The sequence below is a fragment of the Sceloporus occidentalis genome, unplaced genomic scaffold (assembly GCF_023333645.1).
Source record: "Sceloporus occidentalis isolate IW3139 unplaced genomic scaffold, rSceOcc1.0.p SCAF_10, whole genome shotgun sequence".
NCBI classification, from domain to species: Eukaryota; Metazoa; Chordata; class Lepidosauria; order Squamata; family Phrynosomatidae; genus Sceloporus; species Sceloporus occidentalis.
In genome coordinates, this window is record NW_028316990.1 from 23,973,166 (window position 1) to 23,988,619 (window position 15,454).

Sequence of the window (15,454 nt, forward strand, 5' to 3'; positions counted from 1 at the left end):
TTGTTTTAATTCCCCCCCCCTCCTTGTCTTGTTCTAAGCTTTCATCATGTCACCCGAAAAAGGAGTTGGAAAGTTAGCTCAAAAGTTTCATGAAGGCAAGCATAGCATATTTAAAATCTCACATTTGTAGATGATCCTACTTTTAAGCAAAAATTAGAGGAAGTATTAGTTTAGTCTTGGTGTCATGAAAGATGACTCAGTGTTGATACAATACCAGAGCTGTGTTTTAAATGATCTGGTTGTGGCTTGTGTAGAATGAAGGGTAATGTGTAGTAGACTCATTGGCCATAATGGCTAGAGTTGATGGGAAGTCATAGATTCATAGAGTTGGAAGGGAGCCGCAAGGGACATCTATTCCAACTCCCTGCCATACCGAAATACACAGCTAAAGCAATCCCAAAAGATGGTCATTCAGCACTCTTTGAAGACCTCAAGATGGAGAGTCCACCACCCTCTGAGGCAGTCAATTCTACTATTGAACATCTTTTATCATCAGGAAAGTCCTTCATAGTGTTCAGGTAGACTCTCCTTTGTTGCACTTGGAATCCATTGGTTCATATCCTAGTCTCTAGATCAGGAATTCCGAAACTCTGGGCTTCCAAGTGTTTTGGACTTCCGTTCCTAGAATCCCAGACCATGTGCCAAGATAGCTGAGGCTTCTGGAAGCTGAAGTCCAAAATACCAAGAGGACCAGAGTTTAGGAATCACTGCTCTTGAGCAATAGAAAAGGTTGTGCCCTCTTCCACATGACATTCTTTAGGTATTTCGAGATAGCTTTCACATTGCTTCTTGGTCTTCTCCAAGCTAAATCTTAAGCCTGATATACCCAAACGTTAGTTCTCCAAGTATTTTGGACTTAGGCTCCCAGAAGCTACCATAGTCAATGTCCAGGACTCCTGGGAATTGAAGTCCAAAATGCCTGGAGGATCAAAGTTTGGGAATTGCTGCATCTAAGCTGTTCCTCATAAGACTGCTTTCAGAAGCCCGCACAACTGTTTTGGGCAACGTAGACCCCCTTCTCTTTAGCCAATGCATGGTGCCAGGTGGGTACTCCTAAGCCACAAAATTCTTCCTGGGAGATCAGGGCTGGAATCTCTCAGTGACACAAGTGTGAATCTACCCTATGTCTGCAGGTGTCTTTCCCCCCATTTTGGTCATTGTGGAGACTGGTGGTCTTTCTCTCTCCCTGCAGTTACTAAAGCCCTCTGCCTCAGTTTTGCTGCAATGGTTTTCCTTCCACAGCAATTCAGTGGCTGATGGAGAGCAGGGGATCGATGAAGTGTTTGACTCTGCCCCAGTAGCCAGAGAAAAGACCAGTGGCATCACCCACTAAGACCAATGCGCCTGGCTGTGAGGATGTAGCCAGATGCTTCTTCAGTCTCCCCTACTCTCCATCAGCTACTGTATGGCTATGGAGAGGACATGGTGATGGAAGGAGAGCCATAATATAATTCTGCCTTCAGATTTTTTTCTGTTAACACTTGGTGATGCTGGCTTTTGGCCAAGGTTTGCAGTAGTCAGGATGGGGAAAGAGTCTGCAGGCCTCTAGGAATTATGGGAGTGCAGATCCCAGTGTTCCTCACCATTGGCTATTCTGCGTAAGGGTGATAGCTATGTCCATAGACTGAAAACATCAGGAGGGCTGCATGTTTCACACGCCCTGCAACTTCATTTCAAAGATTTGTAATTTGAATCGACATCCTCACATACCAATGGCATATATATGTCTGTCCCTGGTTTCCACTCCACCAAATGCATCTGAGGAAGTAGACGGAAGTCTATGGAAGCTCCTGCTGCCAATTTCTTTCTTTCAGTGAGTCTCAAAGGTGCTACAAGATCTCTCTGCGTACTGGTTCTGCAGACTAACACGGCTATATCTTTGTATTCTGCCCCTGCTTTAGGACATCCGTTTAAGGTTGGTTTACACCCTATAATAGGGATCAGTGAAACTGTTAAGGGGGATTTATTTTTGACCAAATTGGCCAATACTACAGATACTTTCATTGCACAGAAGGAATATTCCTACATTGTACAGGAAAATTGGACCCTGGGCCTGCTGCCCATCTCTGCCTTAAAGGGATTGGTGTCAACAATCCAACATGGGGAATAAATGAACATAGTTAAAGGAATTGGGAGACTGAGACCCAACAGAATATGCAAGATGGCTGGATATTTGTGTCTCAGAGAGGCTTGGTATAAAATGTTATATAAATGTTTTATGTACAAAAGAATTGCATAATTGGATAAGATGTTTGTATGAATACACAATTGTGCAAGGGGACAGCTTTCCCCATCCCTGATACCCCTGCAGCTCACATTCCAACATAGCAGAAATAGGTCTGGCACCATGGATACAGAGTGGAGACGGCTCAACTTGCATTTTGGGCTGAAAATGGCTTCAGGGACAGTTGCAATTAGTGCCTACACTTAAAAATTTTATAGAAACAATGCAGTTTGACACCACTTTTAACTCCCACGACTCCATCTTGCTGAATCTTGGGATTTGTAGTTTGGTGAGGCCCCAAGGGATGTCAAACTGCATTATTTCTACAGTGTAGATGCACTCTCAGGGTAAATAAACCCGTGTGAAGGACTTTGTATGAACTGAGAACAGGAATCCTCTGTTCCTGGGAGCAACAGAACAATAAACAAGATGCACAGAGGGAATTTTCCTAGTTGGGGTTATTTTGGTTGCTGGAGGGCAGTCCTGCTCTGTGAATCCCCATTGTCCCCACCATTTTCCTGGGCAACAAAAGGGAGACAGGTGTCAGCCACTTCCCACGGCTCATTGACTCCAAGAGTTGCTGTGGCAACAAAAGAACATGTCCCCTTGGCTACCGTTTCCGTTGTTGCGCAGCCTCAACTGACATGCTCCCTTGGCTAAGGCACACTGTCCGCAGCAACGGGAAGACGCTGGTTGGAGAAAGCAGCATCGTGTAGGCCTCAGACCAAGCCAAGGGCTTTCTAGTCCGGTGGGTCTCTTTGCTGGGGGCCAGGTGGTGCAGATCGGAGCCATGTCTCACCCTGGGGTGCTCCTGACCAAGGAGCCTGCTCCGCAGACCATCCCAGTCTCCGAGCTGCCCATGAAAGTTTACGAGCCGGCCCTCAACACTGGCCCTGATTCCTCCTCCGGCTTGGCAACGGCAGGCTTCCGCACGGCCAAATACCTGCTCGAGGAATGGCACCAGCACAACTACGGTGTGTACCACGAGGCCTTCGCCGACCGCGACCACTCTGAGCGATGCCGCCATGAGTCCAAGCACTTGGCGGCCTTTACGGCCGAGCTGGCGCAACGCACCCAGCAGGATTCAACGACCAAGGTGGGCGAACGGCTGCAAGACATCCACTTCTGGAAGTCAGAGCTCCAGCGGGAGATTGAGGACCTCGTGGCCGAGACGGGCCTCTTGGCGGCCCAGAAGTTGAGGCTAGAGCGGGCCTTGGATGCCACCTCAATCTTCTACAGCATTGCCATGGACAACCTGCAATGCCGGGAACGGAGGCAGTCGCCCGACCTGGTGAGGGACCAGGTGGAGGTCGAATTGCTCAAGGTGAGGACGCTTTGCTTGCTCTTCGTCTCACATTCCCACAGTAGGACCACGCATCCAGGGTCCTCCGAATGAGAGGACCAAGGTGACGGCATCACCTTGAAAACGGCATGTGAACAGCCAGCCTTCCTCATCCACAGGCTTCCTACCTACAGATTCAAGCATTTATGGCTTGAAATTGTTTCCCAAAAATATAAATTCTAAGAAGCAAAGCGGGAGTTTGCCATTTTATGTCAGGAACACCATTTTACTCTACCCTTGCATTTAATGGGACTTGAGCATCCACGGGTTTTGGTATCCATGAGGGGTTCTGGAGCCAAACCCCAGCAGATACCAATAATAATAATAATAATAATAATAATAATAATACCCAGTTGTATATAATGGGACTTGAGCATCCATGGATTTTGTATCCATGGTGGTCTTGGAACCAAACCCCAGCAGATACCAAGGGCTCACTGTATTACACTAATGTATGTACTCATGTATAGGTCTAGAAACTTTAGCCAAAATATGGACCCCAGAAACCTGGTTTGCCTTATCAATGTAGGTACTGTACTTTAACTTATTTTAAAAATGAACTATCCTCTGGTGAAAGGCAAGAGCATAATCTTTCCTGGAAGCACTGATCTTTCTCTGTTTTCTCATCCATCCATCCTTTGGTGTGATCACAAACACTTATCCACACATTCTTTATCCACAGATATAATCATCCTCAGCTTTAAAAAAATAAAAATCCCTAAAAGCACACCTTTATAAGGGACACCATTTTGCTATCCCATTGCATATAATGGGACTTCAGCATCCATGGATGTTGGTATCCACCAGGGTCCTGGACCCAAACCCAGCAGATGCCAAGGGCCCACTGTATTATGATTTCAGGTGGCATGGAATACAAGGAAGCCATTTTCCAGCCCTCATCGTTGAGATGATATCCTTGAGAGAATATCCGCTCAATGATGAGGGCTAGAAATTGGCTTCCTTGCATTTTGAAAACAAAAGCAAAAGGTTCCTTGTGTTTTGAAAACTTCCTTTTTTCAAAGGATGTTGCATTGGTGTAACACTTGCATTTTCTGGGTTTCTTTTTACCAGGATTTGCACCCTGTTGTTATAAAGTGCGTCTCTCCTTTCCAACCGGCACACGCTTCCCGCTACTAACATCTCTGCCATTTTTATCTAGGAAGCTGAGCTGATCAGAAATATACAAGAGCTCCTGAAAAGAACTGTGAAGCAAGTGGTTAACCAGATGCAGTAAGATCTCCTTTTGCCCTTCGTAAATGGCCAGCTTTTGGCATAACTCTGAGCCTGGTGCAATTCTAAAGAACAAGTGATGGAAGGGGAAGGAATCACTGTGCAGAGAGACTCAAAGGAACGGATCTCTTGCAAACGGGATTCGTAGCATCATGGAGCATAGCTGCGTTCTTGGAGGTTGTGACCACATCTATGGAGTTTATCACACTGGATCCTGTGCAGAAACTAAATTTATGCTGCATTTGTGGGTTGTTTTTCAGACAATGTTTGGGGTTAACCCCAACAGAAAGTTGGAAGAAACCCGCATTTGCGAGATGTTTTTCAGACGACGTTTGCGTGAAAGAGAAACAACGCAAAAACAACCCGAATGCGAAGTCGTCAAAACCAGCTCCTTTTTAACTTTCGTTAAATTCCGAAAGTATAAAGGAGCTTTCCGTTCAGATTATTTTCGCATTATTTCTCTTTCACGCCAAGTATTATTATTATGGTTTATTGATATAGCCCTGTAGATTTACACAGCACTGTACATACAAATAGTAAAACCAATAATAAAACCGATAATAAAAGTGTCTGACAAGCAACACCCGGATTTTAAAATCCCAATTCTGCACAGGATTTTCCCAATCCGCCAGCCGTGGGATAAACTCCTGTGGGACCTTATGGAAAGGCTACCCTACTTTGAAATGAAATGAAATAAAACCAGTCTACTTTTCCTTTGTCGGTGGTTGCCACCAGATGGTGGTATTGACTAAGAAACTAGAGAACTTCAACATATGGTGTATAGTACAATAACATCCAAACTCTGTAAAACAGTGATCCAAAACATACTGCAGAAATAATCCAGTTTGGGACTGCTTTAACTGCCCTGGCTCAATGCTAGGGAATCCTAGGAACTGTAGTTTTTGTGAGACATTGAGCCTTCTGTGTCAGAAAGCTCTGGGGACACAAGAAACGACAACCTCTATATGCACAGCTTTAAAAGAAAAAGTTGTATTTTTCCAATCAGAATACCCTGCAGAACCCTTTGCAGCATTTTGTGGAAACCTAGGGCTGCAGGGAACCCTAAAAACCCTGTAAGAGTGGATTTCACTCCTGGATATTTGGTATTTATTCAGAGATTACATCTGCTCCTGCATCCGCACTGGAGAAATAACCCGGTTTGGCACCACTTTAATTGCCTCTGCTCTGGACCCCATAACAAATTCCAACTCCCAGAATTCCATAGCCTTGAGCTAAGGCAATAACAGTGGTGCCAAACCAGGTTATTTCTTCAGCATGGATGACCCTGAGAGGCTCTCAGTGTCATTATATTGCCCAAGTTTAAAATGTGAGCTTCCTTTGTGCATCACTCCAGATCCCCAGCAGGTGTCATGTGGAAACAGGATTGAAAATTCCTGCTCCTATTTTGCATTCCTTTGGAAAGCCAGAATCCAAATGTATAATAGTATTTAGCGATGTTTGGTGTTCTCCATGGAAGGGGACCCGGGGACTGGGTTTTGGGCACTGGATTTTCAAAGTAAATCAGCAGTGGTGGTTTGGGTATTAGACTGGGATACCGAGAGACCAGGGTTCAAATCCCCACTCAGCCGTGGAGACCCACTGGGTTATCTTGGGCAAGTCATTCTTTCTCAGCCTCAGAGGAAGGCCATGGCAAACCCCCCTCTGAAGAAATCTTGCCAAGAAATCCCCGCGAAAGGTTCACCTTGGGATTGCCATGAATTGGAATTGGCTTACAAGGCATGCCACAATTTTTGCCTCTTGAATCCGTGTGAATGGCTATGCTTTGAAAGCTGTCTTCGCCGAGTGAGACCTGTTGTGACTTGTGCCTCCAGGTTAAACCGAGATCAGAAGCAGATTTGCGAAATGGATTGGTCTGACAAGCTTGATACGTACAACATTGACGAGAAGTGCGGGAGGTACAACAACCAAAGCACCAACATCCAGTTCCACCCGACCTCAGCCATGTTTGAGGACAGGTGAGACCTTCTGGGTTATCTTTACCGGTTTATCAAAGCGAGCAAAGGCAAGTGGAAACTGCCGCAAAACGTTGTGGCATTGAGTCTGGATGCTCCATTAACCCTGCCACTGCTGTGCTCTTGAGACCCATTTGATGCTTTAAGCCCTGAGCATTGTTGCATTTCCAACAGAGGTTCCCCACCGTCACAGTTAAAAATGTTTTCTACTTCTGTACACCTTGGAGTTGCTCTGGGTTGATCCTGTCTTGCATCGTGTCCTGAGTTTGGCTACTATGAAACCAGCATTTGGAGAACTGAGTTCTAGGTCTCAGTTGCTATGTGTGGTGATCTTATTAAATCATACATCCATAAGTAACATGGGCTGAAATCTCCCAAATGGGGTGGTATGCTGGCCCTGACTCCAAAACTCCCAAATCTTCCCAACACATGCAAAAAGGGCTGAAAATCAGCCAAAATGGTAGCCAGTAGTGGTGGCACAAAGAGCCAGCGTCATGCGGTGGTTTGAATGTTGGACTTTGACTCTGGAGACCAGGGTTTGAATCCCAGCTTGGCCATGCAAACCCCCTCTGAATAACTGTGCCATGAAAACCATGGAATAGTTTCCTCTTAGGGTTGCCATAAGTTGAAAATGACTTGAATTATTATTATTATTATTATTATTATTATTATTATTATTACCCACCCTTCTCCCAAGGCTGGGACTCAGGGTGGCTTACAATGTTAAAAAACACCAGACAGTTAAAAACATACAAGAATGTTATATTAAACTTGATTAAAATGCTTAAAAAAGATGAAAATGCTTAAAATACATTAAGACAATAAAACAACACTCCGTCGCATGCCTTAAAAACATTCTGTTTTAAAAGCCTGTCTAAACAAGTAGGTCTTAGCTTACTTGGAGGCACACAACAACAACAACAACAACAACAACAACAACACATGATGGTGCATCACTTTGGTTGTGCCAAAATGTGCTGACATACTCTGCTGGGTGGGCCCAAGGAAGAAACATGCCCCCTGCTCTGTGTGCCGTTCCCCATCCATGCATTAAATGCAATAGCACCCTTTCCCTTTTTTCTTCTGAAGCAAGGTGGGCAGAACAACATGCGGTGTCTTCCCTGTACCTGTTCCAGTGACATACTGGGCATAGTGGCATAGTGTTGCAATGCATTGACTATTTCCTTCCTGACTCGGTTCCCTTCTTTGCTGTGTCCACACTGCAGTGCTTCTACCCCAGAAACCTGGGCCAAGCACAGCCACGACAACATCTACCGGGCCGAGCGGGAGAAACTGGCCTCCATCAACCTCCGCGCCGTGATCGACAACATTCTCCATGACACGGCTGAGGACCTGCGCCTGCAGAGCGATGTGGCAAACGAGGCCTTCGCCACGCGTTGCGCAGAAATGGAGGATGCCAAGCACAAGCTGGAGCATCATCTGAAGAAGGTACGTGCTTTGGGCTCCATGCCTCCATGGCAGCGATTCCCAAACTTTGGTTCTCCAGATGTTTTAGACTTAAGCTCCCAGGGTTCCTGACTGTTGACCAAGCTGGCTGGGGATTATGGGAGTTGAAGTCCAAAACACCTGGAGGACCAATGTTTGGGGACCACTGCCTCATGGTGAGAGAGGCTCCTTGAACTCAGAGCATCCTGGACTTTCAGGCAAGGAACAAATGGCACTGGAGTATAACTGACATTGATTGACTGACTGACTCACTGACTGACTGACTGATTGATTGAATATACCCCACCTTTCTCCAAGGCAGTTTACAGTGGTTCCAGACAAGATCAAATTCAAATCTTATTTTACAAAAGTTTTTTTTAAAACAAATCGAATAACAGTTGTTGTTGTTGTTGTTGTTGTGTGTCTTCAAATTGTTTCCAAGTTATGATGACCCTATTTTTTTTTAAAAAAACCCTATAGTTAAAAACACGTTTAAAAATTTATGTCAAGTCCAGGGCAAGGCTCCATAGTTTTCTGGATGACAGCTCCTTTTGGGAGATGCAGTCCTTAAAAAGCTAGCATTGCCCAGCTCTAGTTCAGAGATGCAAACGACACTCAGACAGCAAAAGAAGAAAAGAGGCCAGAGATCCTTCTCAAGTTTCCTGAATACAGTTTAGTCTGGCATAGAATGTATACCATAGAATGTATACCTGCCTAGATCCTTCCGGAGAGGTAGGATATAAATAAAAATTATTATTATTATTATTATTATTATTATTATTATTATTATTTCAGTGTTGCATTTGATTTGGGGCAGGGGTTAGGTTCAGCCAGCATGGCCTAGTGGTTTGAGCGTTGGATGGTGACTCTGGAGGCCAGGGTTCAATTCCATGGAAACCCACCTTGGGAAAGTCACACTCTCTTGGCCCCGGAAAACCTTGTAATAGTTTCGCCTTAGGGCTGCCATAGGCCAGAAATGACTTGAAGGCACACAACAACAACAGCAACAACAAGATTCAACACCTTGATGGCCCTGCAAGAGGCATTTTGCCCCATGCAATAATGTTCCCCCAAATAACATGTTGGGAACCCCACCTTGGTGGCTGGTAGCTTTGCTCTCTCTCTCTGTTCATGAGTGAATCTGCACTGGGTTTTAATCCAAACTGTAAGAAGCTACCCAAAAGTGCTGAATCCTGTCCCCCCATGAAATGTTCTGCAGTCCTTTTATACAGTAGTTTGAACCCAAACCCAAGCTGGATTCACTCCCCTTTGATGGGAGACCCAGCTAGCCGCCCCTGTTTTGGAATATGTACCATGCATGCCTTCTTATGCGAGGCACTTTTCAAAGACTGATTCCCGGCTTAGAGAGTCAAAGATGGGAAACAGCAGGATTGATTTAGACGAGATGAAATTGCTTTCAAACACACAGAATTGAGCTGAGAGACTGCTATGCTACTCCAATTGAGCATTTTTGTACCGTCAAAAGGTTCCAGTGGTGTTTTTGCAGAAAAACACAACGGCATCTTATTACGTCCTTTATTCACGTATTCACTAAAGAGAAATTATTCCTATAGACCATCTCATTTGCACAACAGCAGACTGGGATGCCGGGTGAAGGGTTGGACTATATGACCATCATGGGACCATGCGATTCTCTGATGCTGCGATGGCTCTTTCACTTGGAGGCTGCCTTTGCCATTTCTATATCTTGACCCTGCAAGCGGAAATTGATGGATAAAGGACTTATCCAGCTGCGTACCTTTCTCAAAGCGTTCTAGAGTGTTTCTAATTTCCTCTCGAAATGCTTTTTCAACAGATCCTGAAGGAGATTGGAGATCAAGAGCACAACATTGCGGCTCTCAAGCAGGCGATTAAAGACAAAGAGACGCCGCTCAAAGTTGCCCAGACGAGACTCTATGATCGTTCTTTCAGGCCTAATATTGACCTCTGCAAGGACGCAGCCCAGTTCAGGTAAGCGCTTTCAACGTTGTCCAAATTGTAAATCAACTCCTGAAATTATAACCCTGAGCCATTGGTGGGATGAGGTGAGATTTGGGGTACGCAAAGCCGTTTGGTAGCCTTCCATCGCTGCTATATGAAATACTGTAATCAATACAGAAATTGGAATGTTGCTTATTGAAAAGAGTGAGTTATTTGGCTCATTACTTTCATTACCCAACTTGTGATGTCACTGCAGTCCAGAGAAGGAACTTGCTGACTTCCTTGTTACTTGCAAGTTACATTAGAGTTACTACTGTGCCATTGGAAAATAAGGAAAGTGCTCTCTGGTTCCCCCATGTATCCAGTTCAGATATGGCACCTTGGAAATTCAAGAAAACTGAACAACTTTGCAAAAGAGTCCTTCTTGGCTGCAGCACAAGTTCGTGCAAACTCCTGCTCCCAGAAAATAACAGTCCCATTTCACGGAAAGGTAGTGGATTGCAACCGGAGCTGTTACAGGTCAAATATGTGGAGTTGGTATCAAGGAGGACTGTTGGAGGACAGAGCTGTGTCCTATGCAGCTTGCTTTGCAGCCTCCAAATAAGTCTTGGTGAAACTTTGGATGCTCTTCCATTGTCAGTGTTGAAGAAAAGAGTCAGTTGCTTTCCAGTCAACTTTTCTATTTGATATGGCTGTGGTGCGCATGTGTTTATGAGAGAGAATATTCCTCTTTTCATTGACTTCAGGCACCAAATTCTTTCTGCAAAAGGAAAGCTGTAAGTGTTTGAATTTCTGGTCTAAAAACTTCCGCAGTCTTGACATTTAGCGGCTCTTGAGAAAAAGCTGCAAGACTTATCTATCAGCCAAAAGGCAATGAGCTTTTCATCTCATAAAGACCCCCTTCCAGCATCTTGAAACGTCTCTCCCTTTTCTTTTGTGGAGTCTCTTGGCTTCTGCCATAGCAAATTATTGCGCCCGACGTTAAGATGCCTTGAGCCTGTACTCTAATGTAATTTTATTTCTTCCAAAAATAAGGTGAGAAAAACTAATTGGATTGAGGATTTGGTGAGAAGGAAGAGGGAATGCCAACTTCCAGAATGGTTAATTTGCAAAATTGGATTTTTCTCTCATTCCCTCTGTGGCTGAAAACACCTCTTGATAGCTTATACATGCATATAAATATATATTGATGTAGTGTGTGAAGGGTTGGGTTTCCCTCTCCACAGTTGCCTCTAGAACCAAGAAATTATATTGGGAAATGAAGATGTTTAGTTTGGGGTTCAAGAAAGGAGATAAGAGGGCATTGAAGGCAGCAGTTTATTTAATGACGCAGCGCCAGTCCAGATGCCAGCCTTCGTCTGAGCAAACTGGCACTGAAGCAAACATGCACGTTACCATTTGCGGAAAAGAACACTTTTGGAAAAATCTACCTACTGACCAACAGCATAAAACAACATTTAACAAATCATAGGAAGATACTGGAACGGTGAAACAACAGTCATTAGTAAAGAGTAAAAACTAGAGCTCATAGCCGCATTGGTCTGGAAGGTCAGTCTGCAAAGGGATCTTGTAGCACCTTTGAGACAAACGGCGTGAAAGAAGTTGTGACATAAACTTTCATAGACTGCACCTGAAGAGGTAGACCAAGCCTCCGAAAGCCGACGCTACGACTTCTTTTTGCACCGTTTCAGTCTCAAAGGTGCCACAAGGTCCTTTGCATACAACTAAAAACTATTCTTATTGAAACTTTCCCCTAGATCCCCGCTTGTTTTTTGTTATTAGTAGAAAGCCCCAGTTAGCCAGTGATACAGTCTGAATGTTCTGGTGATGGTTAATCCTCTTTCCCTTGAGATTCTTAATAACCCTGCAGTTCCCAATGCTTTCTTTAATTCAGAATACCTTTCCTTTAGCATGGCTCTACCTTACTTTGTCTTTGGACCTTTCCTTCAAAAATCTAGCCACAGATTGGTACTATGAACATGGAGCTTGGCGCTCCACATTCGAGTCCAAAAGTGGTCCAGCTTGTTTCTAATGATTTATTGATGTCAGGGATGCCAATGAGATCTGAATGAGTTTCATGCCTAATTTTAAAAAAATGTAAGCCTCTCGGATAGCCTTTTGGCTGAAGAGCGGGGTATAAATAATACTAATACTAATACTAATACTACTACTAATAATAAATACCATCTATGGAGGTAGTTGTGCATTCAGAGCGCTCCTCTCTAAACTTGTGTACTGTTCCAAAGTTGCGCAGAACAGATGGCTCCCAAGTCGCAACAGAGAACAAGAATGTACCTTCACCCCAGGTCTAGTGGTCCCTTGTTTCAAATGGATTTCTGTCATTACCCCTGAAAGGTTATTAACTCGGAGTCCTGCTCCTGCGGATGTAATGAAGCAGGCATTGATCGTTCTGCAAACACACCCAGCGAGGGAAGATTATCAGCATCCAGCACCCGTCGCTAACACCTTTCTACAAATGCAAACACATGGAAAGGGGAAGGAAAAACTAGTGCTTTCCCCTCACTTTGCAGTCTTCCATTCCCATTAGAAATGCGAGTCCAAGAGGCACGAACCATTCCATGTTCTGGGCAATCAACACAAAAATTCAGTTGGTACACTAATGCTTCAGTGTTTCTTTCACCTTGTCTTACAGAAACCTCATTAGGCTACATGTTCCCAAAGAGAGAAACAGACTTGCGCTGTTCATAACATTCAACGTGCAATACTGACACTAGACTATACTGGCTTTTGAGACTCTGCTTTACTTTGTGCATGTGTATGTGCCTTGTTGACTTATGGTGACTTCATGAATTTCACTGGGTTTTCTTAGGCAAGAAATAAGCAGAGCAGTCCCTTCCTCTGAAATAGAGCCAGCATGGTCTCCCATGCAAGTATTAACCAGGGCTGACCCTGCTTAGCTTCCAGGATCTGACAGGATTTGGTGCATAGGCTCTCATATGGTATATACGTATACAATACGAGATGCACATATACAGTAGGGTATTTAGGCTCTCTGCCTTACTTTATCTTATAATTATATAACTCGACACACACAACTGGCTTCATGGTGCAATATGATGTGTGACCACCCCTGTTGCAGTGCATTCCTCCAAAATATGGGCTTCAGGGCCTTAAATTTTTGCAAAATATAGACCCAATATGGTGCCCAGACTGTAGCACTCTGTCCTCCTCCTCCTCTTCTTCCTCCCCATTGAAATGTAACCTCAGAATATAATATCTGATGGATAGTATTCTGTCCCCTTCTTATCCAGGTTGGTCAGCGAAGTTGGGGAGTTGACAGCATCCATTGAGGCTCTGAAGGAGAAGCTTGAGGGTTCGGAACAGGCCCTGGTGAACCTAGAAGCCACGCGGATGAATCTGGAGAAGGAGATTGCGGTCAAGGCTAACAGTATTTTCATCGACAGGCAGAAATGCATGGCCCATCGTGCCCGGTACCCAACAGTCCTGAAACTAGCTGGCTATCAATAGGGATGTCAGCTCAGCTGTAGGACTGCAAGCCAGTATTAATGTTAGAAGTGTTTTCTAATTTCACTTCTTTAGGTTAGTGAGGAATGTAGTTACACAGGAAGTTAAGCCTCAGTCTCTCTTCCCCGCTCCCCCAGTTCTTTGGTTTGAGATGAAATAAAATGCAGAAATGATGCCCTAAATAGTTGGCTTTTCTCGTCTGCAGGTGGTATCCTTTCATCTGGGAGGAGCAAATTGTGTAAATTAAGATTGGCAAAGTGTGGGCCCTCCAAGCCCCCATTTGTAAAAATGTTTTTTTTATAGGGGGACTAATTTTGGGCAATGTTTTGCCCCCAAACCAGCCAAAAGCATCCCCCAAATGCCCCCAAATGTTGCAGTTTGCCTGTGAGGTCAGATAATGCTGACCAGATAGGCCCTTACTTTCATCCTGAATATTCATATTTATTTAGCAAAACTGGTAACAGACCAGCAAAACTGGTCTGAACTTTAGGGGAGCTATCTCCCCGAATAGGCTTGGCACCTCAGATAACTCCTAGTTTAGACAAAAACACAGAGCGGATTTCATCATTTTACTGATGCGACGAGGACCAGAGGCTTGGGAACTATTGGCAAAGAAGTCATTATTATTAAGAAGTGGAATATGCGGATGTAAAAAGTAGTACAAGTGGAACAAAAAATCATAACTAACAGATACAGACAATGTGAAGTCAAAGGCTTTCACGGCTGGCATCCATCATTTTTTGTGTGTCTGAAGATGCCAGCCACAGATGCAGGTGAAAAGTCGGGAATCAATTCTTCCAGAACATGGCCATCCAGCCCAAAAGACTCACAAAAAACTATAGATACAGACAGACAGGTCTTTTTTAAATCAAAAGGCCAGGCTTACAAAGAGCTGCACCCGGAATCATGGTTGTTAATTCCCCCCATGAGCTCATAAGAGCTTCTTTGCAACTATCAGACTTTGCCTTAGTTGCTCGCACATTTCGGGCAATTGTTTCAGTTAAATCCCCAAATTCCATTGGAGGCCATTTTCTGTTTTAATTGTCAAGGAGCCTGAGGGGAGATTAAAGAGTTTATGAAATCTCATTTTTCATTTTTTGAACAGTTGCAGGGGAGATTCTTAGTTGCGTTGACACTTGAGAGATAAGATGGCATATCTATCTAGACAAACAGCATGAATAATCACCCAAAGAAATAAATGCGATTGGATGTGCTTTTAAAATGCCACATAATTATATGCTTTGCATACAAAACTGGCAGATTGCTTAGGTCACCCTTTGCCAACCTGGTGCCCTCTAGATGTTTTGGATGGCAACTTCCCATACCCACCTTCTCCTTCCTCTCCTCTCCTCCTCCATCTAAATGTGAAATACAGAAAAGCATATACAGTGGGATCTGCTTAGAGATCCTACTCATTGGTGGCCTCTGTGTCAGTAGGGCAGTGGATCCGGTTCCAGCTTTTTGCCCCAACCACTTTCCATCTTTGAAGGAGCTCTCCATTCTAGCCCCATAAGAGATTCAGCACCCTAGAGAGGTCCTTTGGACCTGATGTGAGTCCACCATCCTCACCAGTTGCCACTGGTCCTTATGGGTTCAGTGGGACAAATGTGTAGGATTTTAGCTCCCAACTTGCCAGAATCCCAGGGTTTGCAGTTTGGTGAGGTATCCAGGCTGATCTGTCAGAGAGCTCTGGTGCCTCACCGAACTATAGATCCTAGGATTCTGTAGGATAGAGTCATGGAAGTGGTGTCAAGCTGCTTTAATTCTACAGTGTGGCTACACCCCAAGTCTTGGGGAGACCCCCCAAAAGAA

General features: G+C 44.4%; 1 protein-coding gene across 1 annotated transcript; it reads left to right on the forward strand.

Annotated features, from left to right (window-relative positions):
• Positions 1-85: 85 nt before the first annotated feature.
• LOC149306222 (tektin-4-like) lies at positions 86-13,824 on the forward strand. The gene is made up of 6 exons (XM_089540691.1): positions 86-3,548; positions 4,726-4,796; positions 6,629-6,772; positions 7,996-8,218; positions 10,032-10,186; positions 13,429-13,824. The coding sequence occupies exons 1-6, from the start codon at positions 3,015-3,017 to the stop codon at positions 13,643-13,645; spliced, it is 1,344 nt and encodes a 447-aa protein (XP_089396817.1). The 5' UTR covers positions 86-3,014; the 3' UTR covers positions 13,646-13,824.
• Positions 13,825-15,454: the final 1,630 nt, after the last annotated feature.